A 20,628-nucleotide genomic window follows, 5' to 3' on the forward strand; every position below is an offset into this window, starting at 1 on the left:
GTCTTTTGTTTTTGTGTGTAGCAGGCTGCTGTCTGGCTGTTAGTCAGTGTCACAGAGATGCAATGATATTCTGCCTACTAAAAAGCTAATGCTAGCTAGAAAGCTTGTGTGGGTTGCAGTTCTAAGTATGTGGCTCTTTTTGTGTTGTGTAGCAGGCTGCTGTCTGACTGTTAGTCAGTGTCACAGAGAGGCAATGTCATTCTGCTTGTTCATGCACAGACAAAAGGTAGACATACATTTCTTCATTTTTAGTACTTTTTTCAGGGGACCAAAGGAAGTTTGATTTGCAAAGCAGACCTGTATGGTGAAGCAGAAATAACATGCTACGTGATTTAAATTGGGGTTTAAAACACATTTACAGCTCAGTTTGTCGTTAAAACATAAACTCACTTTAGCATTCGTTCATTAGTCTCGTCGTCCATGTTCAGGGGATTGAGCGAAGACGAGGATATTATACCAAAGGAGCCCAGGGGCTGATGGGTGATAGGTGAGGTAGTTTGGCGAGGGGACATTCCACTGACGGATGGAGAGTCTCGCAGAGCAGAAGAAAATGGCAGGCAGGTCGGGGCACAGGACACTGACATGTTCACCACCTCCACCATCTTCTTATTCATGAAGGCCAGCCCGGAGTTGGGGATCTTAGAGGGCTTAGTCTGGCAGTCTAAAGGCTCTTTCTCACTGGCTAATATCCCAATGAGGTCAACAGGTGATGCAATATCATTGGCTATCAGCCCTGTAAGGTCACTCGGCCTCTTTGCGGTGGTACTGCTGGGGAGGCCATTGGTGTGTTGAAGCCCTAGAGGTGTTCGAGAGGGATCCAGACACTCCTGGTCCCTAACTCCAAGCAGTTCGGTCTGATGGAAACGCAGGCACTCATCTCCAGTGTTAATTCTCTCGTGAGCTGCTGGATTTTTATGCACACATGGTTTGTTTCCACAGCTGCAGGGCACTGCTTCCGTTTCAACGAGATGCACATCCTCCACTGAGGCGCTTACTCCACTGATGTGTGTTTGATGTTTTGTATTCTCCCCTTGGCTGCCAATAACAGCGCTTCCCTTCACATGAGGGCTCTCTACAGACACTTGTAAAAGCAGCACATCAGACACACCACTTAACACTGACTTGGTGCTGTATGTCTCTGACAGGTACTGTGGAGGGTTTGACTTTTCAGAGCTAATATTCTCCTTGAGGATATTGCCAAGATTTTCCATTGAACTCGGGTCTAATAGAGATGATTGAGATTGCTCCAAATCCAGGTTGCTGTTCAAAGAAGAGCAGTTTATCTTCAATGAATCCTGTTGTTGCACTAAGCTATGATTATCTGTTTCCTGGGTGAGCAGCACATGGTCCTCCTCAGTGTCTTCAGGGCTGTTTATCTGCGGTGCAGAGACTGACTTGGTCAGTTTGCTGAGCTGCCTCTGCTGCTGGTCCTCCTCGTAGGGCAGGGAGCTAATAGAGGTGAGGGAGGCCTGTATACCTCCACTGCCGTTGCTTTCCATTTGCAGGCCTTCCAGAGAACTCCGATGGGCTGGGTGGCGACGCACTATTTGCTGTGGGATCTCCCGTTCACTAGAGAAGTCTAACGGAGGTCGGCCTCGCAGTGCGGCCTCCAGGGGCCAGGCCACTGAGCTGGGCTCGCTCTCAATACCTGAGTCGGAAATAACTGAGGAAGAGCGCTTCATGATCTTGGAGCCGACCAGACCTCCACGTTGAGTCATCTCTTTTCTGTGATCACCGGGAAAGGAAGGTATAATTGGATGCCCATAGGCTGCGGGTAAGCTGTTGAGAGGAAGATCCTCACTCTCGTCATCCATGGAGTGGTTTAATGGCATGGCAATATCAGACTCCTCTTCATTGTTTTCACTCTCTCTTGCATTGCTGTCATTTGTGGCATCACAACGTGGGATGATATTTTCTGTTATTTGATGAGCAGGACACTCATCACAGCTCTTATTGGAGACTGTGAGGGGATTGTGGTTGGTGGAGAGAACCTGGACTGCTTCTCCTCTACATGGATCCACATCACAAGGCTTAACTGCGATGTACATTGGGCCTGGATTACAGCTTTCCTCAACCCGGCCTTGTTCTTCACCTGGTTCCTTTAAGTGTTCTTCCTCTGCTATAGAGGGTTCAGTACTGTCCGCGGTACGGATGAGGTTCTGGGTACTTCTGATGTTGGTACTGGTCTTACTCTGCTCTGCCATGAGTGAGACATATGTGGGCAGGTCCATGCAGTCATCACTGTCCAAGGGATCCTGGAGAATTGCTGGTGATCTGGCTCCCTGGCCATTTTCAAAAATCTCGGCATGAGTGATGGCGGGACGTGAGTTGTTCTGCCCATCAGTGGTTGGCACATGTGATACCGACTCTGGAAAGACAAGGACATTGGAGTATAACTTTTGTCTTGAAAAGAAAAATCTTTGATTAGGTTTAAATATGATAATATTTTTAGCCACACCTGCTTGAGGAGACTCCACATATCTGTCCTCAAAGATGATGGGAAGGCTGTTCCAGTCTCCATCGATGTCTAGGCACTCAACAGGTAAAGGAGGCATCTTGGTCAGGTAGTCTGAGCTTCGCACTTCTGCAGCTATCTGGCCATGTCTGTTGATTCTGAATCAGCAGAATAATATTACAAACACACTTCTCTCGATTTATAGAAGGAATTATACTTTCCCCGAGAAGTCTGATACTTACAGTTCTTCTTCAAAAGTCAGAGATATCTCTTTGGGGTGTTCGGTGAAGAAGTATGCCTCTGAGAACCTCCTGACCTGGGTGTTATCAGAAACATAGTCTGGATCAACGGAAGTACATTTTCAGGATAAAGCCTGACTAATCTGGCACATGATATCAGGCTTTGCCCCTCATCTTCCGCTCTGTGTGTTGCCGTTCTCAAAAGACCTTCGCTACTGGAAACAACAACAAACTTTGAGCTAGCAAGTTTCATGCTTAAAATGGCAAGTTTGAAAGGAAATGTGGATTGTGCAATTAGGCAGGCCTGCTATGTTCTTTCGGGAAATGATTGTAAAGACTTAAAAGAATACTGTATGTTTACGACATTTACGATCTAACGGACGTTTTGGGACGATTGGTAGGGGTTGCTGTGGACGAAGTACACATGGCTATACACTGGTAAGAGCAAATTAGATTTAACCATGTATCCAGCAAATTGAAATAGCTCACGTTACTGTATTGTGTAAACAGTTAACTTCATTTCATATTTCATATGGCCTTTTTTTTTTGCGACAACAAGTTCCTTCCCGAGACTAATTTGCAGAGACACCGGAGCTTAGCGCCACCCAAGTCAATTGTAATTGGTTTAGAGAAATGCAAAATAATTTTCTTCTATCCCAGATTGTATCTGTGGTGTAGCCAGACCTTACTCTACAGCACTGTGGATATAGGTCTGGTAATGCGAGACTATCAGAAACAAGACAACAAAACAGTTTTCAACAGTCAGTCGCATTGAGTCAAACATTCAAGGTCTGCACACAGAGGGATTCAAATCACTTCTTCTGGTCTCTGACACAAGCTTGATCCAAAAGCTTTTTAATTCTCCAGCTCCAATTAGAAATCCATCATCATATAAGGCCGGCCACTTTGAACAGGCACATCTCTAGGAAGACTCTTTCTGGTGTATTTTCACCCCACAATAATTACAGAATAAGTGTTAATTGAAATCCATACTCCCCTGGTGGGTGGAGGCATGCCAATATCCCCTTGGGGTAATCTAATATCAAAGCAAACATGTTCATTATTTTCAGACAACTGAGATGAAACAATGGCACATGTGAGAGCCTTGAGAGCTACTCCACTGTGAAGCAAATAGTCATATGAAATAGCCCAGTGATTGGATAGAAATTTAATTGAAAATCATATTAACTTGCTCAGCTGGGTGTAAGCTACTGAGGACTAGAATTGCATCTTATCATTTCCCTAATTCCCTTTGTAGCTTGCAGATCACAGATCACTCTGAGTTCCAGAGTCTCCAGAGTTCGGTAAGTTTAAGTCATACATCTGACCTTTGACATTAAAATTCATATAATACCCTTTTTGTGGTCCAGCATCGAGGTTTCTTTCTCATTACAGCTGTTTTAAATTATTTTATTATTCATTAATTTCAGTTTGATGAGAGAGAACTTTATTCAATAGCTTGCAAAACTTTTAAAGGTCCCATATTGTAAAAAAGTGAGATCACCATGCCTTTTTTTATTATAAAGCAAATTGTGTTGCTAATTAAATACTGTGAAAGTATCAAAACGCTAGCCTGGGAAAAATTTGAGATTTGCTCCGCAAGTCAGCCTGGCCAAGAGCCCATTCAAGCCCATTTCCAATTTTTCCAAATCGAAGCACCAATCACAACCATTGAGGCGGGCTTTACACGATGACGATAGCGCAGCGACGGCAAGCAGCTTTTTGTTTACATTTTACATGACGGCTACCAAAGTGCAGCAACCCGTTGATGCCGCTGTCGCTGCTACGTCACCCGGATCGTTGGTCTGGTTGGTTGAAGGTCTATCCAATTGCGCCCAGAGGCATTTGAGCAGCGTTCGTTGATGACGCCCTTTGGAAATGAGCTGTGAATTAACCTTTCCCAGACCCACTCTCAGTTACAACTGAGAAGGGTCTGGTGTCACAGCACGTCCATCAGGACTCCAGTACTTCCGAACTATAATATATATATATATATATATAGGTAGAAAGTGCTGGTACAGTGCCGTTACAGTCAATCCCAGGCTGTAATGATGGTGCAGAGATTTACGGTGGCCCTGAAGTGCAAATCACAACAGCAAATAGAAAAACGCAACAGCAAATCATAAAACACAACGGCAAATAGGAAAACACAATGGCAAATAGGAAAACATGACAGCAAATACGAAAACACGACAGCAAAATATGAAAACACGACAGCAAATATGAAAACACTTCAACAAATCAGAAAACACAACAGCAAATAGGAAAACACGACAGCAAATATGAAAACACGACAGCAAATATGAAAACACGACAGCAAATATGAAAACACTTCAACAAATCATAAAACACAACAGCAAATATGAAAATACGACAGCAAATATTAAAACACAACGGCAAATAGGAAAACACAACAGAAAATAGGAAAACACGACAGCATTAACTTCTACCGGAAAAGGTAGGGCCTATCTAGCAGAGGACGGACCCACCTGATTGGACAGACGGACTGTCTGTCTTTTAACAGGAAGGAGAGGTGAAAAACACAGAGAGACAGTCCGTCTGTCCAATCAGGAGGCTCCGTCCTCTGCTAGATAGGCCCTACCTTTTCCGGTAGAAGTTAATGCCGTTTTGTTTTCATATTTGCTGTCGTGTTTTCCCATTTGCTGTCGTGTTTTCCTATTTGCTGTCGTGTTTTCATATTTGCCGTTCTGTTTTCCTATTTGCCATTGTGTTTTATGATTTGCTGTTGCGTTTTTCTATTTTCTGTTGTGATTTGCACTTCAGGGCCACCGTAGAGATTCCATGAGTGGAGATTTGAAAGACCCGGGAACACTGACCAAACAGGGCAGACTGGGCATTTAAGGAGGGGGGCTTAAATAGACAGACAGCTAAAATGGAGCGTTTCAGACAGAGGGTGAATACAGGTTTATTTGAAGTTTTAGAAAAATAAAAATAAAATTGGAACGTTAAAGCATTTAAACATGTTAACCAATGGTTATGAAACCATTTTCATTGTTGTTCATTTTTGTATTTTGGTGCTGAGGATACAAATGGCTAAATTTAAACACATCAGCACAAATGGTCATCACTGAACTCTAATATGGAGACTATCTGGACTGTGGCGCAGAACACACAGGAACATGTTGGCGTTTGAGCATTGTATAAGCATGCCTTTGATGCAGTGTCACTCTCACCCTGAGTGTGTGGTGCTCCTGGGCCAGATAAGAGAGGATGTGTGGGTTGAGCACAGCGACCTCCAGGAAGCGGCTCCACAGAGCAGCCAGCTGGGAGCAGAGCTGGCTCACATCCCTGCTGATCTGCTCCGCTACCCTCTCATGGCCTTCCTGCAGCTGAAGGGGACAGAGAGGGGGGAGATGAAATAAGATTCCTATAATATCAGAGTGAATGCATCATGCAACAGCATTCTATTCTAGGATCCTTGGGTTTTCTGCTAACATATTTATACCTACGATACAATATACAGTAGTGTCTCTAGTCTGCCTGAAAACTCACGTTAAACTCATCAATCAATGTTTTTATCCATTTTTTCAAAACATAAAACATACAGCTCACAACATGAACATCCCCCCCCCCAAACCCCCCCAACACACACACACACACACACACACACACACACACACACACACACACACACACTCGTCATCCCCACTTCCTTAGACAAAAACTAAGACACGATGAAATAATAACCATAATATTCAAGATAATGCAATAAAATATCAAAATAGACAAAAAACTGTAAACCATATAAACTATGTATACTGTATGTGCTAAAATTCAAAGCCCATACAGTATATGCCTTTCCACAGCACATGGCTTCTTAGGAGCCCTCCAGAAAGCATAAGTACTTTCCCCATTTTCTAGTGTAAACACTCAATCTGGCAAACCGTTTATATGACCTTAATTTCAAACGCCGCCACCCTGGCCATCTCACAAGCCCACTCCTGGATTGACAGCACCCCTTCATTCCTCCATCCTCTTTGAAAAATCTGTCTGGCTGTCATTAAACTAGTCTGGACCCAGCTTCTTATGTGCTTAACCATCCCGTTTGGGATTGATCCATCTCCTAGAACAATAGTTTTAAGCTAAATGGAACCTGGGTTATCATGCATCCCGGTCCAAAATTCCTGGACCTTATCACAGGACCATAGGATATGAAGTAATTTGGTCTTACATACCAAAACATTGTGTTTAGTCACCAATAATATATTGTAATCATATCCATCCTCTTAAAGCGCCCATATTATGCTCATTTTCAGGTTCATAATTGTATTCTAAGGTTGTACCAGAATAGGTTTACATGGTTTATTTTTCAAAAATCACCATATTTTTGTTGTATTGCACCGCTCTCTCTCACTGTTGCAGATCCTCTTATCACCTGGTCTCTGTTTTAGCTACAGAGTGAGACCTTTTTTCTTCTTCTTCTTCTTCTTCTGTACTATCTTTGATTGCACTCGCACAGGTGCAGTAGCTCAGATGTAGATCATGTCAGCTAGCTAGCTCCATAGACAGTAAAAGAAAGGCTGTTTCTCCAACTTCGGTCAGTTACAAGGCAGGATTAACTGGGAGACTTCTAAATGAGGGCGCACATGGAAGTAGTTCTTTTGTAGATTATGGTGAACTTGTGTGTGTTGTAGCAGTGCTTTGCTATTGAGAACGAGGTAGCATGCTAGCGTTAGCATTAGCGTTAATGCTAACACTATGAGCGAACTGTTGCGGTTAGCCAGCTCGTTTTCGGCTTGTGACTTCACAAGCCGTGCCGATTTTGAACAGCTCACCCGGAGACTGAAGGCAGGACACATTCAGAAACCGTATCTCACTCAAAACAGCATGGATGGATTTTTTACAAAGTTTGTATGCGTGTGGAAGCACCAGAGACACAAAAGAACACCCCAAATCCCAGAAAAAATGTTTTTTTCATAATATCGGCACTTTAAACTAATACCATTGTCTAAGATGAAATCTACTGTCCTACAATAAAAAATACAGCACCATTCCTTTTTTCAATTAATCCAAATTCATCCTGTGTTGGTGAGCATGCCAACATTAAATTATAGTTTTTTTCAGCCACACACATCTAAATTAAGGCATTACATTTGTCTGTGCATAGAATTTACTGTTTTACATGCATGGTACAGCATGTAGGCTAACAAAGAAAATGTTTTTTTTACTTCTGCATTTGAAATGATAACAAAACAAAAACGGAAAACAACCACAGAGAATCATTAAAATGGGGATGTAACAATAAAGTTAGAATCCTTTATTGTTAAAGAAAGACTTGTCTTTCAGGTGGCATTTTAACATGTGGATGTAGTTTGTTGAATGAACATACCTGTAACTCTATTGTAAGCTGATTTAGAGTTTCTTCTACAGGCAGCACCTCTGTGGAAACAAAAGTCATTTGCGGAGCTTAGTGCAAAGGGTTTGAACACACTATGCGTGGGTCTGGCAATGCGATACTAAGGGCCTTTCCCATTTCCCAGTTTGTGCATCCCCGATTCCTCTCCTCGATTCCCGCCCACAGGAGATTGGAGCCGTGGAGTCGAGGAAGAGCATCGAGGGTAGAGGAGTCGAGCCAACGGGCATTTAACAAACACGAGACATCTCTGCCTCCGAGCTGTCATTAAAAGCGACGTCAGTTAAATATGACGAGCAGCACCATACATACATACATACATCAGTGTATCCTCGATTTTAACTCCTTGGAGGAGCCTCCTCGATGCTCGATCCTCACTCCTCGATGCGCATTTTAGGAATTGGGACGTCCTTCAACATGGCGCGCTGAGAACGATTTCCTTGGTCACAAGCCGGAGGATCGAGGGTCAAGGAGTCGAGGAGGTACAAATTTAGGAAATGGGAAAGGCCCTAATTCTCAATAGACCTTAACTTTAGAATTATTTTTTTTTTACAAAATTTTCAAGGACCAAAACAAGAAGTTTGAATGCAGAGCTTTTTTCCCCCATGCTCACCTGGGTCTAGTGGAGTCTGCTGGAGCTGTGGGATCTCCTTCATGAGTGCAGCGTGGTAGGTGTGCAGGCCCCTGTGTGCGACCAGCAGGAGGCGACAGAGCCTCCGGTGCCACGTATGAGCTCTCTGCAGGCAGTTTTCACTGGGCACATAAAAGCTCCCCTGCAGAGAAGGAGACACACGGGAAAAGTTAGCCCGCTATGTAGGTCAGCAGTCACCTCTCAGCAAATGGCCTGCCTTAATAACAGACATGTACACATACTTGACCTTTATAGTTCAAGTATACACGTGCAACACTTGTATAGGCTCGTCGCTGACCCGGTGTTAAAAGGAGCGTGTTGTCTGAATGGGAACGGATAAGCCCTTATCATCATTACTTGGAAGATCAAATAGGACGTTAGAAAACAAATGGCCCCTAAACACAGCTTGCTGTGAAGCTGTAAAAGCAGATCAATACGTGTCTGTGGCCTGAGGAGGATGTAAGGCATCCCTGCTATGAACTTTTAAAAGTTCACAAGTATCGGAAGTTGACCCGGAATCCAAGGCGTTTCAACGTTTGTCTGGGGCATGAAGGGCAAAAGGAACAGTAAATTGTGGACATAACATTATGTGTAGATGAATGGATAGTTTATTTCGGACGACATACAAAAGAATAAACTAAGAACTTAAAATGCAAAACACAAAAGTAGTTCACTATGAAAAAAGAAAAGGCAAGAATAAATAATAAATAAATACTCTTGTCCGAAAGGAAGGTAAGAAGAAGCAAAAGGCTTTTCACGTCCTACCCTTTTTCTTTTTAAATGTCCAGCCTTTAACATCTTTAATTTCAAAAATAATGAAAGCTGAAGATCAAATTTGTTGAGCTAAAATCATACAACGAAAGATTCAACAATGCCAAGTGAGGTACAAAGCTGAAGGAAGCAAGTGGCTTGATAAGTAAAATCAAAAAGAATTCAAACAAATACGATCTGCCCCTGCTTTTGAGTGTTCTAAATACAGTATAAGCTGTAATATGGACCACGTTTCCAGTAGATGGCTCTCTAACAATGCACTAGAAGTATTAAGTGGATTCCGCCATTGCAATTTAGAATATGTGTTGAGTCCAGCGGTGGAAGAAGTATTCCGGTCCTTTACTTAAGTAAAAGTACTAATACCACACTGTAAAAATACCTAATAATATAAGTCCTGCATTGAAAATGTTACTTCAGTAATAGTATGTAAGTATCATCAGGAAAATGAACTTAAATTTCTCAATGCAGAAAAATCCTCCCATTTTAGAAAGTGGAAACGATCCAAACAGTTCTGTCACTCAACTAAGGGTTTATTCTGCTAATCACGTCAGCTGGACTTGTAGGCCGTTATATTGTTGGGTAGTTTCATTTATAATAAAACATTGTATTTTAGAAACTCTGTGTGTTTTGTGAGCAAAAATCCTAATTAGTAAAGTAAGTAGTAACCAAAGCTGTCAGATGAATGTAGTGGAGTCAAAAGTACAATATTTCTCTCTGAAATGTAGCGGAGTAGAAGTAGAAAGTGGCATGAAAACAAAGTACCTCAAATTTGTACTTAAGTACAGTACTTGAGTAAATGTACTTAGTTACAGTACATTACACCACTGGTTAAGTCCAAACTGCCACAAATTCCCAAAGCCTTGATACGGCTGTATAATCATGTCTCTCATTCATCTTCCTTGAAGAGCTACTAGCATTCTATCCAAACAGCTATCATTGTAGCAGCTGTCCTCATCTGGAGCTAGGGATCCTTGAGTGTGACCAGTGACTAGGGCTGCTTGATAGTGGAAAAAATCATAATCACGATTATTTTGGTCAATTTTGAAATCAAGTTGGTAACACTTGAAGGTATCTACATAAGAGTGACATGACACTGTCATGAACACATGACACTCTCATGACACAGTCAGCCTAACCCTAACGCAAGTAATTCAGACAGTATTTTAGAAGTTAAATAATATGTTTTTATTATTGGGATAGAATTTTCTTTTGTATTGCGACGCCGGGCTATTTATTTACATAACTCTAGATATATATATATATATATGTTTTATTTAGTTTAATTATTTATTTTGTAATGTCTCTAGGAGAGACCAGGACAGGTGTGGAGATGACCTTTTATTTAAAGTTTTAATCTTCCGCTGTCCGTCCTGTTCAGTGGTTCTTTTAACCTGCTTTTAATATCTGCCATTTCTTTAACAGCTTTCATATAACCAAACCTGGCTTTTTAAGGAGGTTTTTAAGTGTTTTACTCACACCAGTGGTCCCCTTGTGTCCCTGCCTCTTGCAGCGCCCATCCCGGGCGGTGCGTTTTAACCCAAACCTAACCATAACTTGTCATGACAAAAACCGAATGACACTAAAAGAAGCGTTATGTCATAAAGGTTTATGAATTGTTTATAATGTTTATGACACGTTCAAGACAGTGTCATGTCACTCTTACGTAGATACCTTCAAGTAAAGTCTAACCAAACAGTTTAACAAATCAACAGTGAAATCAACTTGAATTGTGACATTTCTCTTAGTACTTTTGCTGTTTGAAATTTTTGTTAATTTAGAACACCAGACAAAACAAGAGTTTAATTGCAAAATCTAATATGCTAAATAATTCATCTGTTTTTAAAATTAAAATTTCGGTTAATTGCCCAGCCCTACCAGTGACCGCCCTCGTCAGCTGGTCTGCTACCAAGCGACACCTCCTCATGTCTGGGATGTTTTGGCAGCGCCAGTGGGGCTCTGAGCTTTGAAAGGCATGTAATGCCTGAGTATCTGGGGATGTACTGTAATTTGCACCTAGCAGGTAAAGTCTCCGGCCCTATCATCATACCTGCGTGCGCTCTGTAATTGCAGCAGTGCAAGATACCCGAAACCAGGAAGGAACATCTGTATGTTTACTTTCATAATTCTTTTTACCTTTTATAGAGGCCTGCCTGGATCAGTCTGCGAGCGATGGGCAGAGAAAAATAGCTATTTTTCAGTATGAACTAGTCATTATCCTGAAACCATAGTTTCTCACTCTGCTGACAATGTCCGGGATGCCCTTTAGTCCTATATTTCACCTGACCTGAGAATTTATGCTTTTGTTGATGCAGCTTTTGCAGTTCACCGTCGCACTGGATAACCCCGACCACCCTCTCCACCCCACACTGGTCCAACAGAGGAGCACCTTCTCTAAGAGGCTCCGACAGCTTCGATGTCACACGGACCGCTACAAGAAATCATTCCCACCCCAGGCAATAAAACACATCACTGGGTGCTAGATAAGACTCTTAGACATCACATCTGCACTAAGTGCAACTTGCACAATAGGTTTATCTACATCTTTATAATTACTAGTTAAGCAGTTGTACATTTTGTATTCCCAACTTGTGTATATTTTAAATATTAGTTATTGTGTTCTATCCTATTATTATTTCATGTATATTGTATGTATGTATATTGTATCCTATTATTTCATGTATATTCTATCCTAGTATTTTATGTATATTCTGTGCTGTGTGACTGATATTTTGCTAATGTAACACTGGAATTTCTCATTTTTGGGATCAATATCTATCTATCTATCTATCTATCTATCTATCTATCTATCTATCTATCTATATATCTATATATCTATCTATCTATCTATCTATCACTATGTAGTGGTATCTCAGCATCCAATCACTGCTGCTGTTAAAGAAGTTTTAAATTGGCAGAGGACAGCAAATTTGACATGATTTCTGCATTATCTTCAGGCGCATGATTTATTTCCACCAAAAAGACCGTGAGATTGTTTTGGAGATTGGTGTATGCCTTCTGACAGCATCATTTTCCTCTCAAAATATCATTTTATACTACGGAGGCAGTGGTGGAATGTAACTAAGTACATTTTCTCAAGAACTGTACTTATAAAAAAATATAATATAAATAATAATATAAAATATGAGGTACTTGTACTTTACTTTTCATTCCACTTTCTACTTCTACTCCGCTACATTTCAGAGAGCACTATTGTACTTTTTACTCCACGACATTCATCTGACAGCTTTAGTTACTAGTTGCTTTACAAATGAAGATTTTTTGTGTTTTATTATAAATTAAACTACCCAACAATATAACGGCCTACAAGTCCAGCTGACATGATTAGACCATTAAACACTTAGTTGGTTGACAGAACTGTTTGGATCGTTTCCAGTTTCAAAAATGGGAGGATTTTTCTGCATTGAGTACTTTCACTTTTAATACTAAGTACATTTTCCGGATGATACTTACATACTATTACTTAAGTTTTCAATGCATGACTTTTACTTGTAATATAGTATTTTAACAGTGTAGTATTAGTACTTTTAGTTAAGTAAAGGATCTGAATACTTCTTCCACCACTGCACGGAGGGAACTTTTTCCTTCCTTTTGAGATGCAACGGCTGATATCAATGGAAATGTACAACATGTGATTTTTTTTTTTCATCTTCCATAAATAACAACATAACACTTAGAGGCAATGCCGTGGTGTTAAGAGGTAAAGTGCTGAAAACGTAGTGTAGCCGCAGATAAAAAGCTCTAAATAAATAAGGGTGAAGGAGCAGGCGGCGTTCTGTGTACATTTCACCTGCAGCTATGTGGTACGTGGTGCTTGTGAGCAGATCTCATTACTGTGATCAAAGGAAACCCCCCTGCTTGGCTAAACACAGAGCTTATTAAAGTGCCTAGCCAGGGGTGGGAGTGAAAACGTGTGTGTGTGTGTGTGTGTGTGTGTGTGGAGAGAGAGAGGGGGAGGGGGGGGCAACCATGGCGCTCATAAAGATTCAAAGTGTAGAATGTGACGTCCTCAGGGACTCGAGAGATGCATGGCAAATATTTAACCAAAGCTTTTACAACTTTACATAAGTTGGAATAATTGGAAAACTATAGATAAGAGATGTTGATTGAAGAACATGGCTACATGGTTTACAAAATGAAAACGGTGCAAAATGACATGCAGTCCAGAGAATAGTCCAAACAAGAGGTTCTTTTCATATGGACCATATGTTTCAAGGCTCTAGGCTACCACATGTAAATTCTAAGCAGGTTTTGAGTATAGTATGCTGACACTGGTAAGCCGACTGAAGTTATTGTACTCAAAGATCAGCACGCAAACTAAATCCACTTCATTTCAAATGTGTTAAATACTCCATGCTGATTCTATACAGTGAGTACTACACACGGATCATCAAACAGCAGTATAGTATGCAAAGAAAAACATTGCCATTTCATACTAACAGGATCTAAATCAAGCTGTCAAACTATTATTTTAATTGTTCCAAGCTTAGTGTACATCGACCAAAATGTCTTCCGTCTTCTGTTACGTCTGCTTTCTTTTCTCACGTTTCCTGTGTGAACACACTACGTACAGTACTCAAAACTTAATATAATAATTTGTGTGTACTATGGATTTGGAACATGCTGTATTTTCCTTTAATGCAATACAATGCACATGGAATGGGGGAGCTCACAGCTGCAAAAAAAAGAGGAGGAGGTTATCTTAGCTTTGCATAGCTATAGAGTCTGGAAACAGGGCAGCAACTGGCTCTGTCTAAAGATAACACATACACTTATCAGCACCTCTAAAGCTCACTGTTTAATATGTTATATCTCGTTAGTTTAATCTGTATAAAAAATGAAATGTAAAAAACATCAATGTGTGGTTTGACCGGGAGTTACATACTGGAACTATTTCCCAAAATATCAAACTATTCCTTTAAATCAAGATCCACTTACTAGCTATTTTTCCAAAGGGGTTCAAATACAGGTTACTGTGACGATTAGTATATAAATACAATCTGTATACTATTAATACTGCAGAACAGAATGGATTTGTTATGGTTTTGGTGTTTTGTCTTGTCTTATTGTAGTCTGTTTTCCTGTCTTTTTGGTAGCCTGGTTTTCTGTCATGTCTTGTTTCCTTCCGTTTGTGTGATTTCCGGTCTTGTCTTGTTTTATGTTCTGTTTCCTGTTTTATTTTGATAGTCTGTTCTCTGTCTTGTCTTGTCTAGTTTTACTCCCTGTGTTTTCCCGCTCTTGTGATTGCCTGATGTTTTCCACCTGTTTCCCAGCCCTTGTGTCACCTGCCTCTTGTTACCTCGTTACCCTCTGTATTTAGTGTTTGTGTTCCCCTTGTCCTGTGTGCGATCATTTTGTGTTTGTGTCTGTGCCCAGCGTGTTTGCATCAAGTGTACCAGGTTTGGATTCTTCCCTGTGCTCTCTCTTTGTTCCCATGAGTTTGCTGTAAGTTTGTTCTTTGAGTTTTCATTATTTTTGGACTTTAGTTTTTGCCTGCTTCCTTTGGATTCCCTTTGTTGTTTTTGTCTGCCTCATTTTTTTGGCTCTCCTGATTTTTGTGTTTCAATAAACCCTTGAGCTCAGTCCTTCCCCTGCCTGCCTGCCTGCCTGCCTGCCTGCCTGATTGCCTTGCCTCTGCATTTGGGTCCACCTATTTCCCCCTGAACATAACAGAATGATCTGACCACAATGGACCCAGCAGAGTCATTCAAGGACGGACTTTGTGACCTAACATGTAGGCTTATCTGTGCTGTTGGGAAGTGGAGATTTGCTCAAGGTTGGGAGGCTAAGGAGGCAGTTGTTAATTCTGCTCGCTGGAGAGGTTCCACTTGACCCTGGCTCAGGAGCTCCCTGCCGGAGTGGATTCAGGACTTCTTGGAGACTCCTAGCCGTGAGCCAACACCCCAACATGCTAGCAGGCCATCTTCTTCCAAACCTGCTAGCATTCAGCTACCCCTGCTGGCAGTTGGTACCCAGCCTGCAACATGGTCAGTGAGTTTTCCAAAGTTGACCAGTGTCTCCGAGTTGACCAGTGTCTCCATGCTCTCCTAGCGTCCCAGAGCTTTCTAGCGTCCCCCGGCTGGCTAGCAGCCACTCCGAACCCCGGCTTAGCGCTGCAGCTGCCCAGCAACCGCCCAAGTCTCGATGACAGCTTCCCAGAGTCCACGTTGACCGCTCTCCCAGAGTGTTTGCTTACGGGCAAGCCAGTGACTTTGCCGGTCTCCGGCGCCCCAGAGACCACCCCAGTAACTTCGCCCTTGTCCTGTCCCCAGAGACCTTGCCTTTTGTTTTCGGTCAGACCCACTCCTGCCCCTCATGTCCTGTCGACCTCTGTTCCTGTTGCCTGTTTGGCGAACTCCAGCCCAGCTGATCTGCCGCCTGGCCTCAGTCCAGCTGAACCGTCGTCTGTCTTCAGCCCAGCTGACCATCACCTGTCTTCTGCTCGGTCTGCCTGTCCTCTTGAGAGGTTTTGCCTTTGCCGCAGACCTGCTCGGCCTCCAGAAGGGATTCTGCCTTCGCCGCCGGCCTCCAGAAGGGATTCTGCCTTCGCCGCCGGCCTCCAGAAGGGATTCTGCCTTCGCCGCCGGCCTCCAGAGTTTTGGTCCTCGACGTCCTGTTCGGCCGCCTGAGGGGCTCTACCTTTGCCGACCTGTTCGGCCGCCTGAAAGCCTTCGCCGCCTCAGAGTCCTCGACGTCCCTTGGGCGGCCTGTTCGGCCTGGAATGTAATGTCACTTCCTGAAACTGAATTATCACTTATCACTTGTCACTGCAAACCAGATCAGACTATGTGCCAAGTTTGTCTAAGCAGCTTTCTAAAGTACTACTACTTAGGAAATACTGCTCTGAGAGCAACTGTGTTTAAGTGATATTCATAACGTCATTTAGTTCCTATAAAGTAAGACATAATCATGATTAATAATTATAACAGTTATTTGATTATAATTTCAGTCATCATGCAATTGTGCAGCTTAACTACACTGTACATGGGCACAAAGGCATGAGAGGGAGGGGACAAGACTACACCATCATGTCCAATGAGAGCTGCTATCACTTCCAGATGCAAAGAACAAAGTCTACACGCCTGGGCAGGTGGGTTAATCAGATTTTATTTAAAAAAAAGCCATGGTCCAACGCAGCAATATCTGTGTTGGCCTCTGGTCTTTAAGCCTTAAGACTCCACGGAGCCCCTACAAATTACAGATTCGGAGGGACAGACTAGTCCAGGATCCGTAATCCAGATCAGAATGACTCTCTGCTCGGCTCTTGGGCTGAATCCTATTGCTTCTGCGTGACACGCCAAAACAAATCACAACTAAATCCATCGGCCTCTGTCCCCAAACCGAGATCACATTTACGTCATTGTTTGGCATTTAGCTGCGTGCTTGCGAAGAAAAAAAAGGAACAACCAGCTGAACGGATCCTGGCTCATTTTGAGCTTTAAAAAAGCTTTGTCAGACAAAAGAGGCTTTGACTGTCTGTGACTTTCTATTTGAGCGCAGCTGAACTGCTAAAGGTTAACATACCTCAGAGATGACAGGCTTGCAGTAGCCAGCTCCGAACACAAGGTTCTCTACAGACATGGCAGATGGGTCGCTCGGGCTGTCTGGCGAGCCCTTCCCCAGCCAGGAGCCCTTCCCTGTACGTGCAAAGCTGCAGAGAGAACAGGAAGGGACACATGCAGGGACAAACCATTAGTGTGTGATGGAAGACAGATAAGCTGAGAGATAGGAGTTGCTACTGTTCCAATCAATCAGTTCCTGCAGTAATCCATGTAATGCATGGCTTAACACTGAGTATATGATGTTGACAGCTGAATTAATCAGATAAGTGTTTGGAAAACTATCCATTCAAGCAGCTAACGGATACAACTCTTAATTGTGACTGCCAAAACTAATAGGAAGGAGGAAAAAGCTGTGCTAGCAGCTCAATCACTCGAGTTCTTCTGTTCTTGATATTATGGATTGCAATTTGGCCTGGCCCTGGGCAAACCAGCCTTTTTTGAGAATTCTTTATCGAGCTTCCTCCCTCCCTTTATAGAATTTCTTCTTTTACTTCACAGATAGGCTAAGGCTACCTTATTAATATTTATAATGTAATATTAATTTATGTAGTGAATTTGTGATTATTTGGCTAAAGATTTCTTTCTATCTACCTTGCTGACACAACCACTAAGCTTTATGCAAATCATTGCATAATGATGTCACAAATATGCAAATGAGCTCATCTAGCTACTTTTAGCGACTTTTGGAGCTGGTGCTGCTAGCTACCTTCATCGGAAAAGAGTTGGCAACACTGGTGCCAGGCTTTGAAGCCAATTTGACACAGCCTAGGGACCAAACAGTGGAATTTAAATTTCTGTGTTTGTCACGTGAGTATCACAGCCCCCGCGAAATTACTCCTTTCACTATTGATCCACATTTGATCCATTCGGTCCGGTAACGTTTGGAAAGAGCCACAGGCCAAGTTCGCGCAGCGCTAAACCTGAAGTAGCCGGCTTGTTTTATTATTCATCCATGGGCCTATCAAGCTTTAGATTTCTTAACATGTTGAAGCAATGTGCATGGGGCTATAGAGTGATACCCACAATTTAAAGAGTTTGAAATGTGGTGTTGTGTTTTAGCCTTAAGGAATGGGTTTAACAGTGATTAAGTGCTTGAACGCAAGCTGCACTTGTCTGTGTAATGAGCTCACAACCTAACCAAGCATTACTTCCAGGGCTTAAAATAAGCACATCATTAACTTATTAGGTTACATATTTTTCTTTTTTTTTTTGATTTTGCCTTTTATTTCAAAGGCAGTCCTGGATGCTAACAGAGTTAAGGCTAACGTTAGCAGCTCTATCCTTCCCTTTATTGAATTCAGAGAAGTTTAAACATCCTAAAAGCCTTTTTCTCTTGTAATGTAAAAAGTGAAATAAATGTTAGCTAAGCAGCAAACAGGGTAAGGTTAGAATGGAAATTTCTCAGCTGGAAACATTAACGATTCAGCCAGAGAGTTCTGTTCAACCAACTCATGGAGCTGGTGTTAGCTTAATTAGCTAGCTAGTTACAGTTGTTAAAATCTGCCAGCCATAGTTGTCAGCTGTTAAAACAGTCGTTAGCTAGAAATGAAAATGTCTGAAACTGAAAAAATCGAGGACCCATTATTTTAAAAATGTTATATTTTGAATGATGAATTTGCCACTGTTATGAATGTAAACTGGATATGTGCCATGTAGTTAGAAAGGAGGACAGGGCTTATTTACATTCAGTTGGCTCCCTGTTTTCAGATCATACCAAAAGGGTCTTTCTGCTTTTTTGTGAATTCAAGGTCTGCAAATAGTCTGCAAAATGCCCCTGTGAACTCTACCTGATTAGTGGCTGATGTAAGGCAACCAGTGAAGCATGTATGGAGACAGAAATGACGGACAGGTGGAAGTAGTCGAACATGACGGGGACGTGGTGGTGGAGGCCTCTCCGCGGGTGGAAGTGGAGGCTAAGGGTCCGACTGCTGATCAACGGGACAGTCGCTATCTCTGCCAGCCTGAGGAATGGAAGAAGAGCGACAGTGAGTTACACTAATACACAAATGACAAATACGTCAACATACTCTTATAGGAGTAATCTGCAGAATTCTTGTTTTTGGTAGGCTTCTTTCCCAATTTGTAATGCCTATTCCAGTTATACACACTCACCAATGGACAGCATTAAATTATATATATATTATACTTTTTTTTTTTTTTTTAAGGTAACAATATGTAAATCCAAACACTGTAAAACAACAAACTCACTCAAACTCTGTATTACAGTGCTAATGCAAAACTACAGAGTACTGATTAATAAAATGCATATTAAGTGATTTTATTGCACACATTAAAAAGAAATGTCTATTTATTCTGACTCTGGAGAGCCTGTACCTCAAAGCAACAGCTCTTTGCGTTTTACCAGACTCTTCTGATGTCTGAGAATGTGGACTACTGCTTAACAACAACCTAACCTCACAATCTTGACTTTAATTGAAATGGAGACCTAGATATTCTACAGCCGTACAGACTCTGAGTAAAGGCAACCAGTGCCCATGCTATATCGACGAGGGGCTCCATAACTCAGTTCTGTGTAGTGTGGACAAGTACTATAATCACACAGGTATGACAAAAATGGGGAATTAACAGTTTAAGCACACCAACACTCTTCACTGATGTGCAGCTGCTGGTTCATACAAGAGCAGTTCCCCAACAAAAACATTGGCTTTTGCCATATGCTAATGCAAACTACCTATTTATTCTTCTATTTGTCCCAAGCAAACAGACAAATCCCAGTAATTGTGTAGTGTTAGCAGATAAGTTGTGATCAGGTGCTTAAAAAGATGGCTATGAGCCAAAAGACATAATAGCCCTTATTCATGCCTAGTTTGCATTCTCACTCTTGCATAAAAGCCTCACAAGGAGAGTCTGGCGCTCTCTCTCCCTCCCTCTCAAACACGCACAAACACACATTGCCGAACTGCTCAAAAACCTACTGTTGCTCATTGTCGGTGAAATGAAGGTCCAGCTTTAACTGAAAGTCCACCTCACTCAAGGCTTCCTCCACCTGCAAAATACAGGTACAGCAGTGTTAATGCATTAACATTATAGGGACAAGGTGACATGGAAGGGGGCAAACAAAATAACGAAAATGCCACATGGAAACATACTTAAATCGTCCAGTTGTCATGGAAATAAGACAAGCAGTACTGCTGTTTTAGCTTGAATGCCAGTTCATTTGTTATTGGTTAGTTTTCAACATGAGACAGCAAATAGAGATGCAAAGAGAACAAATAATTTCCTCTGAGGGAATCTATATAATGTTTAAAGGGATACTTTGCCTATTTTAGACCAGGGGTCCATTTCAGAAAGCAGGTTTAGTGAAAACTGAGTTTGTTAACCCTGAGATGAGGGGAAACTCTGGGTTTTCTGTTTCAGAAAGAGAGGTAACTTAACCTCAGACTCAGTAGTAACTGAGTCTGTTAACCTAACCTGGTCGGGAGCAGGTTTTCTTCAAGAAACTCGAGGTTTCTTCTCTCTCATTTCCTCATTCATTCAGTCTGTATCAGGCGCATTTTAATGCAGTTTATCTGCATGAATACAAAAACGTATTGGTTTATGTTAGGCAGATTATAAAA

General features: G+C 41.9%; 1 protein-coding gene across 2 annotated transcripts in view; it reads right to left on the reverse strand.

Moving 5' to 3' along the window:
• fam135b (family with sequence similarity 135 member B) overlaps nt 1-20,628 on the reverse strand; it is a 64,431-nt gene that overhangs the window by 8,595 nt on the left and 35,208 nt on the right. Inside the window, exons 5-13 of one of the 2 annotated variants that reach the window (XM_078267420.1) lie at nt 19,987-20,057; nt 18,838-19,011; nt 17,013-17,139; nt 8,682-8,841; nt 8,045-8,094; nt 5,889-6,044; nt 2,698-2,771; nt 2,459-2,604; nt 391-2,368 (exon numbers count right to left, since the gene is read on the reverse strand). In XM_078267420.1, the coding sequence (XP_078123546.1) occupies nt 391-2,368; nt 2,459-2,604; nt 2,698-2,771; nt 5,889-6,044; nt 8,045-8,094; nt 8,682-8,841; nt 17,013-17,139; nt 18,838-19,011; nt 19,987-20,057 (2,936 nt within the window). Of the gene's footprint in view, nt 1-390; nt 2,369-2,458; nt 2,614-2,697; nt 2,772-5,888; nt 6,045-8,044; nt 8,095-8,681; nt 8,842-17,012; nt 17,140-18,837; nt 19,012-19,986; nt 20,058-20,628 lie in introns of both variants that reach the window. The other variant, XM_078267419.1, reaches the window with a different exon arrangement.

The sequence above is a fragment of the Sander vitreus genome, chromosome 14, assembly GCF_031162955.1.
Source record: "Sander vitreus isolate 19-12246 chromosome 14, sanVit1, whole genome shotgun sequence".
Taxonomy (NCBI): Eukaryota; Metazoa; Chordata; class Actinopteri; order Perciformes; family Percidae; genus Sander; species Sander vitreus.